The sequence below is a fragment of the Cajanus cajan genome, chromosome 2 (assembly GCF_000230855.2).
Source record: "Cajanus cajan strain Asha chromosome 2, NIPB_CcT2T_4, whole genome shotgun sequence".
Classification (NCBI taxonomy): domain Eukaryota; kingdom Viridiplantae; phylum Streptophyta; class Magnoliopsida; order Fabales; family Fabaceae; genus Cajanus; species Cajanus cajan.
In genome coordinates, this window is record NC_138518.1 from 38,822,522 (window position 1) to 38,841,363 (window position 18,842).

At 36.4% G+C, this 18,842-nt stretch overlaps 2 protein-coding genes across 2 annotated transcripts; one reads left to right on the forward strand and one right to left on the reverse strand.

Annotated features, from left to right (window-relative positions):
* Positions 1 to 1,606: 1,606 nt before the first annotated feature.
* LOC109790938 (branched-chain amino acid aminotransferase 2, chloroplastic-like) lies at positions 1,607 to 15,419 on the forward strand. Its single transcript, XM_083069575.1, has 7 exons — positions 1,607 to 1,636; positions 4,255 to 4,308; positions 4,476 to 4,652; positions 4,739 to 4,870; positions 5,331 to 5,420; positions 11,281 to 11,340; positions 15,408 to 15,419. Exons 1-7 carry the CDS (start codon positions 1,607 to 1,609, stop codon positions 15,417 to 15,419), a joined length of 555 nt encoding a protein of 184 aa, XP_082925701.1.
* A 90-nt stretch (positions 15,420 to 15,509) lies between these two features.
* LOC145954889 (50S ribosomal protein L16) lies at positions 15,510 to 15,869 on the reverse strand. The gene has a single exon (XM_083069576.1). It carries the CDS (start codon positions 15,867 to 15,869, stop codon positions 15,510 to 15,512), a length of 360 nt encoding a protein of 119 aa, XP_082925702.1.
* Between the last annotated feature and the right edge of the window lie 2,973 nt (positions 15,870 to 18,842).

An 18,842-nucleotide genomic window follows, 5' to 3' on the forward strand; every position in this document is an offset into this window, starting at 1 on the left:
TATACAAGCAAGAGATTCAAGACATTCCCTGCTTATCTTGTACCCGGATGCAATCTGAGCTAATTCATTCGTAATTTCGTTCTCATTTCGAGAGATATGTTCTAATTGGACCTCATCGAATGAATTTAAGAAAGCTGTAGCTCAATACTTGCATTCGAGTAACTTTTCATTCATGCATTTATATTCTCGAGGTAACTGTTTAATCACGAGTTACGAGTCAACTCGAATGATTATGTTCCTTTCCCCCAAGTCCTTAAGCAATTTTAGCCCAGTAATCAATGCTTCATATTCAGTTTCATTATTCGAGCATTCAGATTTTGTTCTCAATGAGAATTTGGTGGGGATCCCACTCGGGGAAATAATTAGTAATCCAATTCCTGCTCCTAACTCGTGTTTCGATCCATCGAAAAATAGTTCCCATGATTTTGTGGTTAAATAATTAACCTGTTCTGTTAAATTCGAGTGATCCACAAGAAAATCAGCGATTACTTGTCCTTTTGTCGCTTTGAGGGGAACAAACGTTAACGAATACTCGGTCAATGCAAGAGCCCATTTCCCAACTCGAGAGTGCAGGATAGGTTTAGATAACATATATTTAATCACATTATTTCGACAGAATACGAATACATCATAAGGTTTAATATAATGCTTCAGCTTTGTACAAGAATAATACAAACTTAGACATAACTTCTCCAAAGGAGTGTATCTAATTTCTACCTCGACTAACATCCTATAGATGTAATAAATGGCCCTTTCGATGCCATTTTCGTTATCTTGCGACAACATGCCCGCAATAGTCGAATCATTGGCCGAGACATACGATTTTATCTTTCTTCCTTCAGAGGGTGGCACCATCATTGGAGGATTGATCAAATAATTCTTGATCTCCTTGAATGCCTTTTGCTGATTTTCGTCCCATCGAAATTCTTCCTCCTTTTTCAAACGTAACAAAGGGGAAAACACCTTAGTCTTTCCTGATAAGTTCGAAACAAATCTTCGAAGGAAATTTATCTTACCTAACAAAGACTGTAACTCCTTCTTATTCGAAGGAGGCTTAGTTTCCATGATTGCCCGAGTCTTGTTCTTATCTATTTCAATGCCTTTCTGGTGTACGATGAACCCTAGGAAATCCCCCGCTGAAACACCGAAAGCACATTTCAATGGATTCATTTTCAGGCCATGTTTCCTCTTTCTCTCGAAAGACAATTTTAGGCGTTGTATGTGATCTACTTTTCGTTTTGATCCGATCACTATGTCATCAATATAAACCTGCATGAATTTTCTGATCAAGTCATGAAAAATTAAGTTCATTGCTCTTTGATAAGTTTCCCCAACATTTTTCAAACCAAAAGGCATTACTACCCATTCGTAAGTTCCCAAGGCACCTGGGCACCTAAAGGCAGTTTTCGACACATCATTTTTAGCAATATAAATCTGGTTGTACCCAGAATATCCATCTAATAAACTCAGAATTTCATTACCTGCAACGACATCAATCATTGTTTCCGCAATAGGCATGGGATATGCATCCTTAGGCGTGGCTGCATTCAAATCTTGAAATTCGATGCATACCCTTATTTTTCCATTCTTTTTTATAACAGGCACAATGTTCGATACCCAATCGGCGTACCTCAAAGTACGAATGAATTTGGCCTTCAATAGCCTCTCGATCTCTTCTTTGATTTTTTCGATCACCCGCGGAGCAAACCTTCATGGTTTTTGTTTCACTGGCTTCTTCCCCAAAATCATAGGTGTCGCAACCTAAAAATTTTCGATCTTGCGACTTATGGTTTAGACATCCTTTTAAAAGTCTAATTAATTATGGAATGCCCGGACACCAGACTAATCCTTAATTAATGGTTTTGAAAATAGGTTCATGGAGTCGCCACCAATATTTTACTCAAAATATTGGAAAAAGAAAAGGTTTTTAAAGATCCAATAATGGCCTTGATAACTAGAATTGGGTTCGGGGGTTGATTACGTGTAGGGAAGGTATTAAGCACCCCTACAACGCCCTAAATCAGTACCCTATGATGAAGATAACGTAATAAGAATTAATAGATTAAATATTAAATCCCCTTTAATAATGTTTATTTACATGCTTAAAATATAAATTAAGCGATTACCCTAAAATATCTACATTATGACGTTTATTATAACAAAAAAAGAGATAAAGATGAGGAATAAAAAGAAGAGAAGAAGATTGAATAAAATACCTCTTGAACAAGCTTTATTGAATCTTCAAATATGGAAAAGGTGCTTTCTGGCTACCTTTCACACTATAGTATGTCTCACAAATCTCAAGAAATATAATAGGAGGGAGATAGAAGATAGAGATGCGACACAAATGTCAAGAAATACAATAGAAAGGAGAGAGATAGAGAAATTTCGTGCTCAAAGGAGTCTTATTCAAAATTTCTCTGGCCGCCATGAGAACTGTGCCCGAGGCTTCAATTTATAGGCATCAGATGTGGGCCAGAACGGCCCGTTCTGGATTTGAAACGTCCCATTCCGGATTCAAACGTTATGTTCAAATTATGCACCCTGGAACGACCCATTCTGAAATCAGAACAGCCCGTTCCAGAGTAGAAATTAACACATATTTATCCTTTCTAGAATGACCCGTTCCAAATTTGACTTGTTTGGAACGACCCATTCTAGTATTGGAACGACCCGTTCTGGTATTGGATCTTTAGGTGTTTTAGTCACGTCGGAACGACCCGTTTTGATTCTGGAACAGCCCGTTCTGGGCTACTAAAACAACCTTATTTGACCTTTAGGCCTTCTGATATCCTGTCTTGTTGTTTGCCTACTTCGGGAGCTCTTTTCCTTCATGACGTAGGTCCATTTTCTTGTTTGTGTGCCCCTCGGACGAAATTGGGTGTCTACAATAGGTAACCTATGTTCTACTAAATTTCGATCCAAACCAGGCATTTCTTCGTAATCCCAAGCGAAGCAATCTTTATATTTGTGCAAGACCTGCATGATTTGTTCTTTGAAATTCTTCTTCGCTAGTTGGCTAACATAGGTGATTCTCCTCTTTTCGATTATACCCAAATTGACTTCCTCCAGAGGATCCTGAGATTCCACTTTAAGTCCATCATTTTGTATTTTCTCGAATCCTAGAGGAGCATCATTAAAGACACAATCGAGTCTTTCTTCGATTCTTTCAGAGTCCCTACTTTGTTCATCCTCGATTCTTACCCCCGAGAAACTCTTTCTCAACTGTTTCGATTACCTTTTTTTGGTTTTCCTCTTTTTTGTCGGCCTTCGGAGCCGTTATAGTTTCGACCTTCATCAAATGTGTGCCCCCTTGGGCTATTTTGACTTCACTACTTTCCTCGGCCTCATTGGCCGTTCTTTTGGCCATGTAGGCCAAAATTGGAGCTAAGAAGCTTGAACAAGGATCTTGTCCCATCATTCTCGCACTTGAGCTGATTCAATTTCAGCTTTGTCACTACTAGAAAAATACTATTTTACATCTATATATCTACATCGGTTTCTAAAGAAATGATGTAAATAAAAAATGCAGTGGCAGTTTAGTAAATAAATAAAAGGTGTAAGTATATTTACATCGGTTCTATGCAGAAACGATGTAGATGTGAAAAATTCTACATCAATTATTTTATTGACCGATGTATAAATGAAATCATAGAGCTATTCTACATCGAGTTTAACTTTGCCCGATGTAGAAGCGAAGGCCAAATTTCCGTGCGAACAAACTCTCTCAACATCTCGACACTCTCGCAAACGCTCTCAATACTCTCAGGGGCGCTCTTCTCTTGCTGACCTTCAACAACCCTAGAGGAGCTCTTTCTCTAAACATCTCAACACTCTCGTGGGTGCTCTCAACACTCTTATGGGTGCTTTTCTCTTGCTGACCATCGACAATCCCGGAGGAGCTCTTTCAAAACGACGTGGGACTCCAAATCCATAAACACTCTCAGAAGATCTCTCTTGAAATGTGGTGGTGCTCGCGTGAGTTCGTCGCCGAAGGGAAGACCAAAAGATTCGTAAGTTTACCTAAAAATTATTTTGGAATTTGTCAAAGTTTGCTATAGTATGTGATATTGTAGTTAGGGTTTAGGGTTGCGACAGACCCATCACCCAAGCCTTGCTGGAGAGCCTCGCCGGCTACGTGCCTGCGTTTCCCTCCGTCGAAAAGCCTCCAACTTTGGATGATGCGGAAGCGGATACCATCGACACGATTAATGGGTCTGACGAGGTGGAACCTTCTCCAAAGGTGAACTCTAGCATTTTGGGAACATCGAATTGAACCCCTCTGCTGGAGTTTTAAACTATGGACAGGTGGGCTTATATTTTATTTATTTATGTGAGGCATACTGAATTGCTTTTGAACTGATTACAATGCTTGGTATTTGAATTTGTTTAAGGGAACTGTGATTGATAGTAGATTATTGTCGGTGTTGTTGTTTGTTTGATGAAGAATGTATATCTCTGGTTCACGAATGTAGGGATTATTCGAGGGTTTGAAAGCGTACCGTAAGCAAGATGGGAGAATACTTCTCTTCCGGCCAGTAGGAAATGCTTTGCGGCTGCAGGTAGGTGTGGAGCGGATGTGCATGCCATCGCCTACTGTGGAGCAGTTTGTGGAAGCTGTAAAGGATACAGTTTTAGCAAACCAACGTTGGGTGGGTATTGCAGAGCCCTGCCATTGCCATAGACATTTTAGATATTGTAACATGCATCAGATTGATTAGGTGATATTTGGTTTCAGGTTCCTCCTGCAATTAAAGGTTTCTTGTATATTAGAGCCTTGCTAATGGGAAGTGGGCCTGTACTTGGTCTTGCACCTTCTCCAGAGTACACCTTTCTAATTTATGTCTCACCTGTTGGGAACTACTTCAAGGTATGGAATATTTACTTTTGTTTATATATGTATGCTTTTCAACTTCATTATCTTCTTTAAGATGGAAATAACAAATTTTGATTTGAATTCCATAGGCAAGAGAAGTTTGAAAGATTTACTCAAATATGGCTTAGAGACTGGGACATTTTTTTTTGGATATTATGAGAATAGGGATGCAACATTAATTGGAAATTTGTTTTTTATAAGGTTTTGTTGATGTGACTGAATGGGTTGAATTTGCAGTATGAAAGGATGAAGAAAACTAATAGTATGAAATGAAATTATTGTGTTGCATGATTTATTTTCTACTTCTACAACTTTTATCAGTATCATGCTATCATAGTAATTATTATTTCCATGATAACATGTCATACTTGTATCTTTCTGTACCTTTTATTGTGGAAATTTAAAACGTACTTATACCCCTTCATAAAGTAATGAAGTGTCAATGTCACCACAGGAAGGATTGGCCCCAATCAATTTGATTGTGGAAAATGAATTACATCGTGTAACTCCTGGTGGAACTAGAGGTGTGAAGACCATTGGAAACAAGACTGGATGAGATGAATTGGACTGTTGAGATGAGATAAGTGCACTAAGCATAACTTGCAATGCATGTTTGGCTGAAATCTCTTTGAATCTCCGAGCTCAAGAAGTTTCTTTTAAAATTTTTCTATCATATATGATGAGCTTCTATAGATAGTATTGTGGTGTGTTTATTTCTATTGAATGACTAGCAAGAACAAAAAAAAAAAATTCTAGATTTGTTTATTTTCTTCCAGCTAGAGGAGTCATTATCAGTATTCAGTGGATTAATTTACCTTTTATTGGTTGAAAAATAGAATTCTAGATGTCGTAATTGTGTACCCTATCTGTTATTGTCTCTTTTTTTTAGCAAAATTTTTTCGTGGAAGGATGTAGCAAAATTTTCCCGAGCAAATAATGCTTTAAAATACTGTACTTATTGGTGTTTTAAAAGATTTTGGTTCATTAGCCTATTATAAGATAACTCTGTTAAATAAACCCAAAAGCTTAATATAGGTATGTAATTTAACCATGTATATGCAATGGACCTTCTCTTCCAGCTACTTGCAGTGAGGAAGAGGGATACAAGTATCTTCCTAGTTCTCCTGATGAAGGGCTTGAAATGGAAACTAGAAAACCTGAGGTTGGCATACACTGGAATTGTCTTGTTCTTTACATGATCTAAATAAGTTATTACATGCCATAAAGGAATCCAACCTGAGCTTGTCCCGTGGCTTGGCCAGCTTGATGGCTCATATTCTGGGATTGGGATTGATTCATTTTTGGTTCCCCTTGTTTATAGAAGTATGAATGCTATATTCTTTCTTGATTACAAAATAATGAGGTTCAAATGTAATGCTCCAATTCAGATTAAACCATCAATATTCACACACACATGTTAATCAAGAATTATCTTCTTTAATGTTCAACCAAGATATTACTCAAAGTAAAAGATAAAGGTAGAAGAAGATTGCACAAGTCTTTTATACTGGTTCAGCCACTCCACATGTGACCTACATCCAGTCCTTAATCAGTACCTGATCAAGATTTGTTCCACTATCTTGATGAAGAAGGTTTACAAGCACACCACACATGCATATACTTCAACACTAAAGATAACCACTTTCTTGACCCCAAGAAAGCACCCCTTGTAGAAACCCACTACAAGAAATCTTACCACTTGAGAAACCCTTCTCAAGATTTTACAAGTATTCACATAGAATAAAGGAACGAATTCACCTGGAATTCAGAAGCAAATCTTAATCTTCCCCTTTCAAGAATGTTATGATGATGATGATCTTCTAACAAAGCTTTTCACAAACGTTTTTCTTCTTGGATTCACAAAGAAAACTCTCCAAGATGGTCACAAAGACTCCACAAAAACGCTTTTCTCAATTTGATTACCAGTTCTAACTCATGTCTGAAGTTTCTAAAAGTTCAAACTATTTATAAAAGTCTCAGACCCAGATAATCGATTATTTTAAAGAATAATCGATTATTTTGTTCTTCAGGTTTTCTGGAAACCAACCAAGAACAATATAATCGATTATTTTGCTGGATAATCGATTATTCCAGAGAGTTATTCCTGGGATAATCGATTATTTGGCAAATAATCAATTGTTGTAGCAAGGCATCCCATTTTGCCTATTGTTGGAATAATCGATTATATTAAACGATAATCGATTATTTTGAGTTAGTTTTTAAAACTTCATTTTATGCCTCAAAATAACTTTCTAATCTTCCTAATTCATCATCATACACTCTCTACTTAGTTTAGTTATAGAATTTGCTTATGCACAAAGCACACCAAGAACACACAACATATAAACAATTTATTTTCTAAACTCTATTGCATAGCTCTATTACATAGCATTTTCTTGACTTTCTTTGACTTTGTTTTTGTGCCTCCAAGTTGTTGTAGTTGACTCATATCTTGTGAACATCAAAACTCTTTTAAGCTTCAAATTCCTCTAAGCTCAACACTTTTGTTTCTATTTGCTTGTGAAATTGTTTCGGTCAAGCAGGGAGAACCCACTCAGTGGTTGGAAAACTTAAGTTTGCTTTTCCTATTCACAAAATTTGAACTTGAAATTAGACTTGGGAAAAAGGAACTCTTTAACAGTTAAACAACAAACATAATATATGTTTTGATTGAAACTTTGGATAAGCTATATATATACATATTTTTTTTAAGTACAGTAGTATTTTTCTAATGAGCTAACATTGGGATAAGCTTAAATGGATCGGACTGATCTATTTTACCTCCCTACTTTGATGTAAATTTGTACCAGACATGAAATAGGCTATTTGTAGTTCTATTGAAAATATTTAAAGAAATATGTAATTGACTTTAATTTTGTATGAGAAATATCCCCATCTCCTATCCCAATACGTGCTTTTGGATCTTCAACCAGATCTTCTGTTGCCATACATAATGGAAGGTCTCATCATTTTTGTTCCCAAACTTCAAATATGTATATGAGGTATATATTTTGCATCTAAAGTTTCCTTGTGTATTTGATAATTCATTATAAATGCTGAAAAATGAAAATGAATAAATTTTTAATCAAAGTTCTGAACATGTGTGGTTTTCTTCTTTCACACAACAATTATTATGACTACTTTCGAGTTTCAATATGCATGCTATAATGCTATATCGTCAACTTATATAATTATTAATTTCATGTGTCCAGGATGAAGTGGCAGATACGTCTGACTTGGGTGAAGAACACCAATATGAAATTACTGAAAGCATGCGTTTGGAGATGGAATATGATGCTGACCGAGCATGGTATCTAAATCTAGTTTGGAAAATATTTTTTGCTGATATTGTTTTAAATTACTGAATTTGAAATATGCAGTGTTATCATAGATGAATCTTTTGGGAAAGAGAGATCATAGTGCTTAATTAATCATGATATATTGGGATAATACGTTGTTTCCTGTGTTGGGCTTGTCTTTTATGGTACGTGTTTATAGGCTTAAATTGTTTGAAGTGTTTCTAATCCATTGAGGATAAGTTCAGCAATTCAGGACATGATTCAGCCCATGCTCCAATTTGCTCTCTTGTTTGTTTTACAGGGTGAGTGAGTTGTATTGATTTGCATGACTCAAAATGTGAATCATTAGCATAATAACTCCATATAGGCAACAAGTGCTGAAAATAAAACAGACGCTTGAAAATTTAGATATGCCTGAAATTAAAGTGATAATTTTTTTGTGGCTCTGTTGGTGCAAAAATAAGCATAATTTTTTTTAAAAAAAAATGCAATCTACATCGGTTATGAAGAAAACAGATGTAGATTTAAGCATAAATCTACATCGGTTCTCTAGACAACCGATGTAGATTTATTCTTAAATCTACATCGGTTGTCCAGAGAACCGATGTAGATTTATGCTTAAATCTACATTGGTTTTTCAGAACCGATGTAAAAATGTATATATTTTCTACATCGCTCTATTCTACATCGGTTTTAGAACCGATGTAGATGCCTTTAGAGAACCGATGTAAAATATGCATCTTGTAGTAGTGTGTGGATAACAAATCCCCTTCAAACATCCCAACAGAAAGTATTCTTAACACCCTCCTTGCCTCTGTAGACCCCTAAAATTGTCCGGGTCGGAAATAAAGCTCAAAGACTCTCGAAGACCGAAGGAAAGTCAGCCGGAAGGACTCCTGGAAGACCCTAGGATGATTCTTTGTAGGTCTAGAAGTCTTAGAGTAGCTTAGAATAAGGGTGTGCGAGGATTGGAGCTCAATACACCCTCCCAGAGGTTCAGTACGGCCGTACTGAGCCATTTGAACTGCAATACGGCCGTAGTGAACTCAATACGGCCGTACTGAAGTTTTTGAACTTCAGTACGGCCGTACCAAATTCAATACGGCCGTACTGTAGTTCAAAAAACTTCAGTACGGGCCGTAGTGAAATCAATACGGCCGTACTGAAGTTTTTGAACTTCAGTACGGCCGTACCAAATTCAATACGGCCGTACTGTAGTTCAAAAACCCAGTACGGGCCGTATTGACCTCCCAGGCCGTATTGCGCCTCAATCCTATAAATAGGACGTCATTGGCACGTCCTTCCACACTTTTTACTGATTCCTCAACCCTCCTACTGAGTATTCTTGGGTTTTTGAGCTCTTCTCTGCCCTAGATATCTCTCCGGGAGTCGATCCGACGAAGTTCTTGAGTCAGGAGCTATTAGCTTGAGATTCGAACAAGTCGAAGGGAAATCTCTTTGATTTCCATAGTAAAAATTTTGTCTTTAGGGGAAAGGAGCGAGCGGACGTGTAGTGGGAAGGAGCGCCAAAAAGCCTCCTAACGTTGTTCATATATATATAAAAGCCCGCTTCAGAGGTTTCTTTCTAAATCCTTTCTTTTACTGCTTTTATTGATTTTTGATTGTTGCATTACATGTTTAGAGCTTTCATCATGTAAATATTTTATCTATAATCGTTTCTAATAAAAAGGGGTAATTTAGTAACTTTATACTATTATTTATGAAATAATTCGTCATAGGGAACCCAAAAGGGGCGTTGTGGGGTGCTAACACCTTCCTCACACGTAACCGACTCCCTTACCCAACTCTGGTTGTAATGGCCGAAGTTGATTTACGAAAACCAATTACCTTATATCTTTTTCCAATGTTTTGAGTAAAATATTGGTGGCGACTCCAAGAACCCTTCTTTTTACGAAAACCGCTAATCCATGGAGGGTCCCGTTTGGGATTAACATAGATTGGTGAGAATCATTTAATAAATATTATTAGTTCGATGAGGTCTCAGTTTGAGAATAAGTCGTTCTAACAATCCATCATCTTTCAAATCTTAAAAAGAGTCAAACCATCGTCGCGAATGCCAAGGTCCGTTTTGGCGGGTGGCGACAGATGGTGACTCCACTGGGGAAGCCTCGAGAGTCAGTCCCATTTAGTGATGGATTATTTCTAAAATAATAGTTTAAAATTACTTCATTACCCCTCACTTGTATGATAACATGTTTTACATAGTTGGCTTTAATAAATGTTGGATGTTTAAATTTACGCAATCGTTTGAAATACAAACTGCACACGAACCTTTGCACACAACAGTTCCCTCTATACCCGGGGGCATGAGTGGAAAGCCATAGGGAGTGGATGTTAGTACGGCCGGTTGTCGAATGGGTCTATAGGTGCCCGTAGACCGTTGTCGGAAAGCATCACTCAAGGTGATAACCATGAACTCAAGTCCGACAGTGCGTTGGAGCTTTCCATCGACTTACGACGAGAGGAATTGGGTCCCTATAATGGGGGCACCTTGGGGGCCTTAGACCAGTGAGAACAGTTAGAACCTCCTTGAATATGCACTTTTCTGCAGGATACCCCTACCTCGTGATTCGCTCGTGACTGTTCGTGGATGAGTGAATTGTTTGTGCATTGTTTATGTGACATTGTTTGAGCATACATTGCATTATTTAAACATACAACATTCCCTTTTTAAAAATAAGAATAAATAGGAATAAGAATCTTCCGTTACATGGTGTTAACATCTACCTTCATCACATTCATATAGGTAGTTTCCATTTTCACCCAAAAAAAAAAATAATACAAAAAATATAAAAAAAACAAAATACCCAAAAAAAGAAAAGATTATTTATCCAAACCAAGCAATATCATGCATCATCTTAGGAACATCCTGAAAACATGATAATGCTTAGTTGAAAAAAATACAATGCATGCATATTCAACGCCATCATCTCATATCATGCATTCTTATCGTAGATCATGGAGGGATCTAGGGGAGTGCAAGGGCAGTTGAAGAAAGTGGACTTCTTATTATACCGTGCTGAGAGGTTGGATCACCTCTGTTCTTTGATGCCACGTGAGGCTCGTGTTGAGTTCGAGAAATCATATGGACGAGTCCTCGATTTGATGAAAATATGTGTGGATCCGGCCTTTCTGAGAGCATTGGTTCACTTTTGGAGTCTCGATCTACATTGCTTCGAGTTCCCCCAGTTTGACTTAGTTCCTACTCTCGAGGAGTACGAGCTCATGTTGCAATGGCCCAAATCAGCAGGGGTCTATGTCTTTCATGGTAATTATGTGGCCGTGGAGAGGGTCGCTACCCAAGTCAAACTACCATCACGATCATCTGCCTTAGTGGGGAACGGCAGTATCAAAGGTTGGAAGCTCGCTATGATTGAGGACCACCTTTCTTCCTTAGTTGGTGAGGGAGATTGGTTAGCTTTCAACAAGACTCTAGCGTTAGCAGTGTTTGGGACCGTCTTATTCCCCTTTCACGCTAACACAGTGGACCATGCTGCTATGGACGCTTTCTTCGCATGGGACGTTCACATGAAGAGTCCCGTGCCTGCCATTCTTGCCGACACCTTGTTTTCTGTCAACATGTCTCAGCAGAAGCAAGGGAAGATTATCCGATGTTGCACCTCCTTATTATATGTGTGGAGCATCACACACTTCTATGCCTCTAGTCACATGGGGACTTTGCCCGATCCGTTGAGGAATTTTTCAAAGATCCCCGTATGCCGCCGTTATGCTTCCGAATGGAAGGAAGAGATGGAACAGTGGAGCATTGAGCACTTCACATGGGTTTGTCCTTGGTTCCGTCCGAGCAATGTATTGATGAGATGCGACAGTTACCCAAGCATACCCTTGATGGGCCTCAGAGGTTGCATAGCTTATTCACCTAGATTGGCTATGAGACAACTTATGAGGACTCAAATTGTTCCTACCAAAGAGGAGCTTGGAGGATTGTGTTTCTCCTTTGATTCCGAGCATCAGAGGGACATGCACGCTGTCATTAGAGCGTGGGAGAGACCAATCTACGAGGAAGATCGAGAGCTTGGAAAGCCTCGGGTATCCGTCTCCACCGACTACGAGATTTGGAGGAGCGAGAGGGGGGTGCCCCAACCATCCACCTCTTGCGCAACCGCAGTCACAAGGAGGGTGCTACAAGAACAATTCGATGCCTTGACCAAGAAGCTGGAAATCATGGGAGCTCAGATGAGAGTTCTTGAAGAGAAAAACGAAGAATCCAGTTTCGCCATTGACGGTCTACAAAGGCAGTGCAAGAAAAAAGACCATGAGATAGAGCGGCTCAAGGACGAGTGTGCTAACCTTAATGAGAAGGCTACTCGGGCATCCAAAATGCCAAAGGTCGAACCGAGTAGTCAACTCCGAGCTGTTGACGCAAAGATAGCACACCTTGAAGCCGAGTACGCAAGGCAGGCACAATTGATCAAGTACATGCAGGATGACTTACTCTTGACTCGATCCGATGCGCAGCAATGGCGGGAAGTTGCTCAACAACAAACCGCAAGCCTTTCCGATTTTCGCACGAAGGAAAAGGAAGGACTAGCACATATGGCTAAGCTCCAAGAGGAGAAGGATCGAGCCGAAGACGAGCTTAATGAGCTACAAGCCATGATCAACTACCACATTCAAAAGGCGAAGGACGCTCAAAAGATTAGTGATGATATGAGCCAAGCAGTCCATACGCAAGTTGAGGCAATGGCCCGTCATGTAGAGGAAGCCGAAGATGAATGGAGAAGAAACATGAACCCGTCTGTGGGTTTCTATCGGCTCTTCTCATTTTGTAAAAAATTGCTTCAAAGCATTGTATAACAAGTTGTACACTTTCCTTGATTAATAAATTAAATTTTTGAGATCTATGGAATCTTTCAATTGCCTTTGCATTTCATAGTCATTCATTCGCATACATCCCTCCTAGTAATTTATTAATAACATTAATAAAAAGAAAGGATTAATCAATGCGTATGTTCAGAATGGATCGCACGCCGTAAGTTATCAAATGTAAGCCAACAACTGCGCCAAGCGAACGCACATCAACTTCGTTGTTGGTAATCAAGACGAATAAAGGGGAAGGTCCGATACCATTGAAGATCACTGCTCCAAGACCTTTTCCCTACGAATCGAATAAGGCTGTGCCATGGATATACGACATCCATTCTTCTACCGACAGCGATATCTCTAACATCGCTGGACTTGGGGGCATGACTAGGAGTGGCAGGATCTACACTCCCGAAGATCTTCACGATAAAGCTCCCAAGAATAAAGGAAAGGAAAAAGAAAAGAAAAAAACCGAGGAAAATAAAGAATCTGAGGATAAAGATCAAAGGACAAAGAGGAACCAAGATCCTTCTCGACGTTCTTTAAGCCAGATCTTTAGGAAGGCCGGTTCACAAGCGTCAAGGCCGGTCGTCGTCATCAAGTGCTCTCCTCCTTCCGATAGGGATGTATAGACCTGATGACTGTTAGAGATCACTCCTCGGGGACAGCCCGACCCCCGAGCCTCGATAGGGCACATGTTTCCGTTAGAATTATAATAAAATCATTCTTTATTAATTCTTACTGCTTCTCTTCTTGCTTACAATAAATTTCTAGACCACGTTATTTTTAACCCTGTTTGAATAAGCATGAATGAAGTTGAAATTGTCTTAATAACAATAAACCCGCATCATTTTTATGCGAAAGTGGGTGTGATAACTTGGAGCACCATTCCTTGGCCTCGACAAGTGCCATCATGGATAAAAAAGGAATCCTTTAAAGAACAAAAATCATAAAAACAAAAAAGCTCGGCAGGAAACCCAAAAAGGGGGCTGCGCAAAAATAAGAGCAAAAGACCCGCTAGGAATCCCACGAAAGGGTGACCTAGGCAAAAGTTAGGGTTGCGAAAATAAACAAAAACAAAGGTCCGCTAAGACGCCACAAAAGGGCGTTTTAGGCAAAAATAAGGACAATCAAAAAGCGAAAATAAATCCATGATGGTACCATGAGCTGAATTCAAAAAGAAAGGTTCAAGGAAACTATCTAAGTTGTCGAATCACAACGTCAATAACAAGAAACGCATCGGTTAATTCTTTTGAAAAATAAATCAAATAGAATTAGGTGCATCATACCGCATACATGCATACAGATGATAGAAGTTTCTCATAGAATTCGGATGTTAGAAAGATTACCATATATAACATAAAACTTCTCCACCGATTCTCTCTACTCGAGCCTCTCGATCTGTCATTATACCTCTAGAAGTTGAAAGAATTACAATTCCCATGCCCCCTAAAATTCGAGGGATTCTTTGATAATTAGAATATATTCGTAGACCGGGTGTACTGATCCGTTTTAAATTTAAAAAACTTTTATATGATCCTTTTCTATTTCTTCTATACCAGAGAGTTAAAACTAAAAAATATTTGCCGTTTTCTCTATGTTTTCTGACGTTTTCAACAAAACCCTCTCGTAAAAGTATTTTTACAGTGTTTTCTGTGATGTTAGTAAATGGTATTTGAACCATTCCTTTTTTATTCATGTCAGCATTTCGTATATAGGTTATTATGTCAGCGATGGTGTCCTTACCCATGGTAAACGAAAATGATTCTTGCCCCTTCCTTTCTATATAATCAACATGCTCCTTTATTCTATTATTTCTCTTATTATTCTTTTTTTTATTTTCGATTTCTATCTATATCTATCTCTTAGATATATATCTAATAATTGCTACTTCTGATACTTATAATAATTACTACAAAAAGGGATATATGTGAGATAAAATACATTAATTAATCCATTTTATTCACAGAATAATTTATTCATTTCACGGTTTCGTCTTATAATACCTCGGGTGCTAATGAAACTATTTTAGTGAAATTTAATTGTCTCAATTCCCGGGCGATTGCACAAAAGATTCGAGTTCCTTTTGGATTTCCTTCTTGATCAATGACAACTGCAGCATTATCATCATACTGAATTATTATATCGTTGCTACGTTTGAGTTCTTTACAAGTACGTACAATTACAGCTCTGATCACTTCTGATCTTTCTAAGTTCGTATTTGGTACTGCTTCTTTTATTACAGCAACAACAATGTCACTAATATAAGCATATCGTCGATTACTTGCTCCTAGGATTCGAATACACATCAGTTCGCGTGCTCCGCTGTTATCAGCTACATTCAAATGAGTTTGAGGTTGAATCATATCATTTTTTTGTTCTTTCAGTACAAAGATTGAAGTAAAAATATTATGTGTTCAAAAAAAGTAATCTACATTTTCATTTTTTTGTTTTCATCCTAAAGACCTCTTTCCTTTGGTTCTAATTTATTATCCTGAAATAATGAATTGAGTTCGTATAGGCATCTTGGATGATGCTATTGAAATAGCCTTTCTCGCTATATTTTCTGGGACCCCGCCCATTTCATAAAGTATTTTCCCTGGTTTAACGACAGCTACCCAATATTCGGGAGATCCTTTTCCCGAACCCATACGTGTTTCAGTAGGTCTTACTGTAACTGGTTTGTCTGGAAATATGCGTACCCATATTTGTCCACCTCGGCGAACATTTCGTGACATTGCCCGTCGTCCCGCTTCTATTTGTCTAGATGTTATCCAGGCGGGCTCAAGTGCCTGAAGAGCATATCTTCCGAAGCAAATATGATTACCTCGATAGGATATTCCTTTCATTCTTCCTCTATGTTGTTTACGAAATCTGGTTCTTTGGGGGTTATAATTGATGGTTGTTTCTCAATTCCATCTCTATTACAGAACCGTACATGAGATTTTCACCTCATACGGCTCCTCGCGAATGAAACAATTCAATATATATATCGATTAAATCGATAAAATATGTACTAATATTCATATGTTTAATGAATAATTGAATCGTGGGATTTTTTGAGATTTCATAGAATCTATTTGTCTATTCAATATTTTTATATCTTGTTTTGATATACAACTCAATATGTATTCTTATAAATTAAATAAACAATTTTTTTTATCTGTATATGTATATAATTTAACTAGAGAATGTTGTTTTGTTATATTATAAGGTTCTAATGAATCTTTATTTTTCTTTTTTTTTTTATTTTTGCTAATCCAATAAAAAAAAAATTCAATAAAATCCAAGTTATCGAAAATAAAAATTATCGCGGGCGAATATTTACTCTTTTATTATCAAATTCAGATATAATGTAGGGCACAACTCCTAAAAAAATGGATTGCTTTTTGGTTTCGTCCGCCATCCCACCTAATCAATTTTTAAGATTTGTTTTTCATAAAATCTTAAGTATTTGCAGGTTTCGTCGTTCCCATCGCTTCTCGATTAATGGTTAGGTCCGAATTCTACAATGGAGCCTCTCTCATATCTAATAATTAATAATATTTTTTTAGAATATTTATTTGTTTTTTCTTGAATCAATGTTCTCAGTTTTTTTTTTTGATTCAGAGCTCTTAATTTGTTTATGTTACGAATATATTCATAAATATATGAATATATATTTAAATTGATGCTTTATTACACTACCTTTTATGAGATGACCCATAGACCTTTACATATTAGAATTCTATATCATTAATATACTTTTCTTTCTTTCTTTCACCCCTTCATTTATCCATATATTCTTAATTGCTTTACAACTAATAATAATATTTTTTTGTTTTTTTTTTCTGCTGCACAATATTTTAGTTGCTATAATTATTAATTATATTATCAATATATATATATCATATCTTTTTTTTATTGTTTGTTTTGACTAGCTCTTTAGATCTAGATAATACGAAGCAATGCGTTGGTTATTCATTCTTTTTTTTTTTTTTATACTATGAATCGGTTTATTTTTTTTTTGTTAAAATTGAAACATTCTAAAAAAACTAACGAGTCGCACACTAAGCATAGCAATGTTATCAATATCAAATGATTAATTTAATTTTTTAGTCAATTCAATCTTATAAAATTTTAAATTTTTTGGGAATCAAAATCGAATAATTTTTCATTTTTTTAATATAGGACATTAAAGATAAAGAAAAATATGTTATTCTTTATTTAGAAATATCCAAACTTTGATTCCTAAAACCCCATAAATAGTTCGAACTGTATAGCAACAATAATCAATTTTAGCTCGAATGGGTTGTAGAGGAACCCTACCCTCTCTGATCCACTCAACACGTGCAATTTCTTTTCCATCGATACGTCCTGCAATTTGTATTTGAACTCCTTTTGTACCCGCTTGTTCGATTAATTCAATGGCTTTTTTCATTGCTTTACGAAATGAAACTCTATTTTTTAATTGTCCAGCTATAAATTCTGCAAGAATATTAGGGTGTTTATAAGCATTTGCAACTCTTGCAATAGCAATGTTTAGTTTTCGATTCACACAATTCAGTTTTTTTTGCATATTCGTCTGTAATTCTTCAATTTTTTGAGGCTTACCCGCTATTAATAATTTTGGAAACCCCATATATATTATGACTTGAATCAGATCAATTCTTTTTTGAATCTTTATCTGTCCAATTCCCTCGACACCAGAAGATACTCTTATATTTTTTTGTATATAATTTTTGATAAAATCTCGTATTTTTTTATCTTCTTGTATATTCTCCGAATAATTTTTTGGTTGTGCAAACCAAACAGAATCATGACTTTGAGTTGTACCAAGTCTGAAACCAAGCGGATTTATTTTTTGTCCCATAATTCCCCATTATTATACATAAAATGATACGTCTTATTTGTGTATTTTCTTTTTTTTTTTTTATAGATATTTTTAATACATTTACTAACACATTTACTTAGTTACTTAGTTCGTTGAAATTTATATTGTGACTAGTATTTATTACTATTACTGCAAAATAAAACAATATAAAAAATTGAATAAATAAAATAAGATATTCAATTAAATAAAGTAAAAATTCTAGTATAATAACCTTACGTACAAATAGTACGAATTACTAGTTTTACTTTCTGTTGTAAACAGATATGAACCTTTTTTGACAAAAAAAAAAGACTATGCTTCTGTTTAGAGGTGCTTCTTTAGCATATCGGTCCATTTTCATGAATAAATTAAATATTTAACTAACTATATTTAATTAATAATTTAATATTTATAATTTAATATTAATTATAAAAGAGATGATTTTAAATTAAATAAAAATTGAATTCAATTTTTTAATATTTATTTATGAATTACTATTTTAAAATTTATGTTAAATTTTACGTTAACGACGAGATCTATTATCATTTTTTGCATGTCCTCGGAAGTTTAAAGTTGGTGAAAATTCTCCCAATTTATGGCCTACCATACGATCTGTTATATAAATAGGTAAATGCTCTTTTCCATTATGGATAGCAATGGTATGGCCAATCATTGTGGGTATAATGGTAGATGCTCTGGACCAAGTTATTATTATGTCTTTTTCCTTTTTTGTATTAAGCTTATTTATTTTTCTTAATAAATTATTCGCTACATAAGGATTTTTTTTCAGTGAACATGTCACAGTTAATTACTCCTTTTTCTTGTAAAGACGAAGAAACAATTTCAATTTTCTCTACTATTTACTACGACGACGAAGAATCAAATTATCACTATATTTATTCCTTTTTCTACTTCTTTTCCCAAGTGCAGGAAAACCCCAAGGAGTTGCGGGTTTTTTTCTACCAATTGG

Excerpts from the sequence above, each read along its gene's own strand:
- LOC145954889 (XM_083069576.1), bottom strand. The coding sequence starts at position 15,869 with ATGAAAGGAATATCCTATCGAGGTAATCATATTTGCTTCGGAAGATAT.
- LOC109790938 (XM_083069575.1), top strand. The coding sequence starts at position 1,607 with ATGTTCGATACCCAATCGGCGTACCTCAAA. Across the intron at positions 4,653-4,738 it reads TTTTAGCAAACCAACGTTGG|GTTCCTCCTGCAATTAAAGG; the intron begins GTGGGTATTGCA and ends ATTTGGTTTCAG. Across the intron at positions 5,421-11,280 it reads GTGTGAAGACCATTGGAAAC|TATGGACGAGTCCTCGATTT; the intron begins AAGACTGGATGA and ends TTCGAGAAATCA.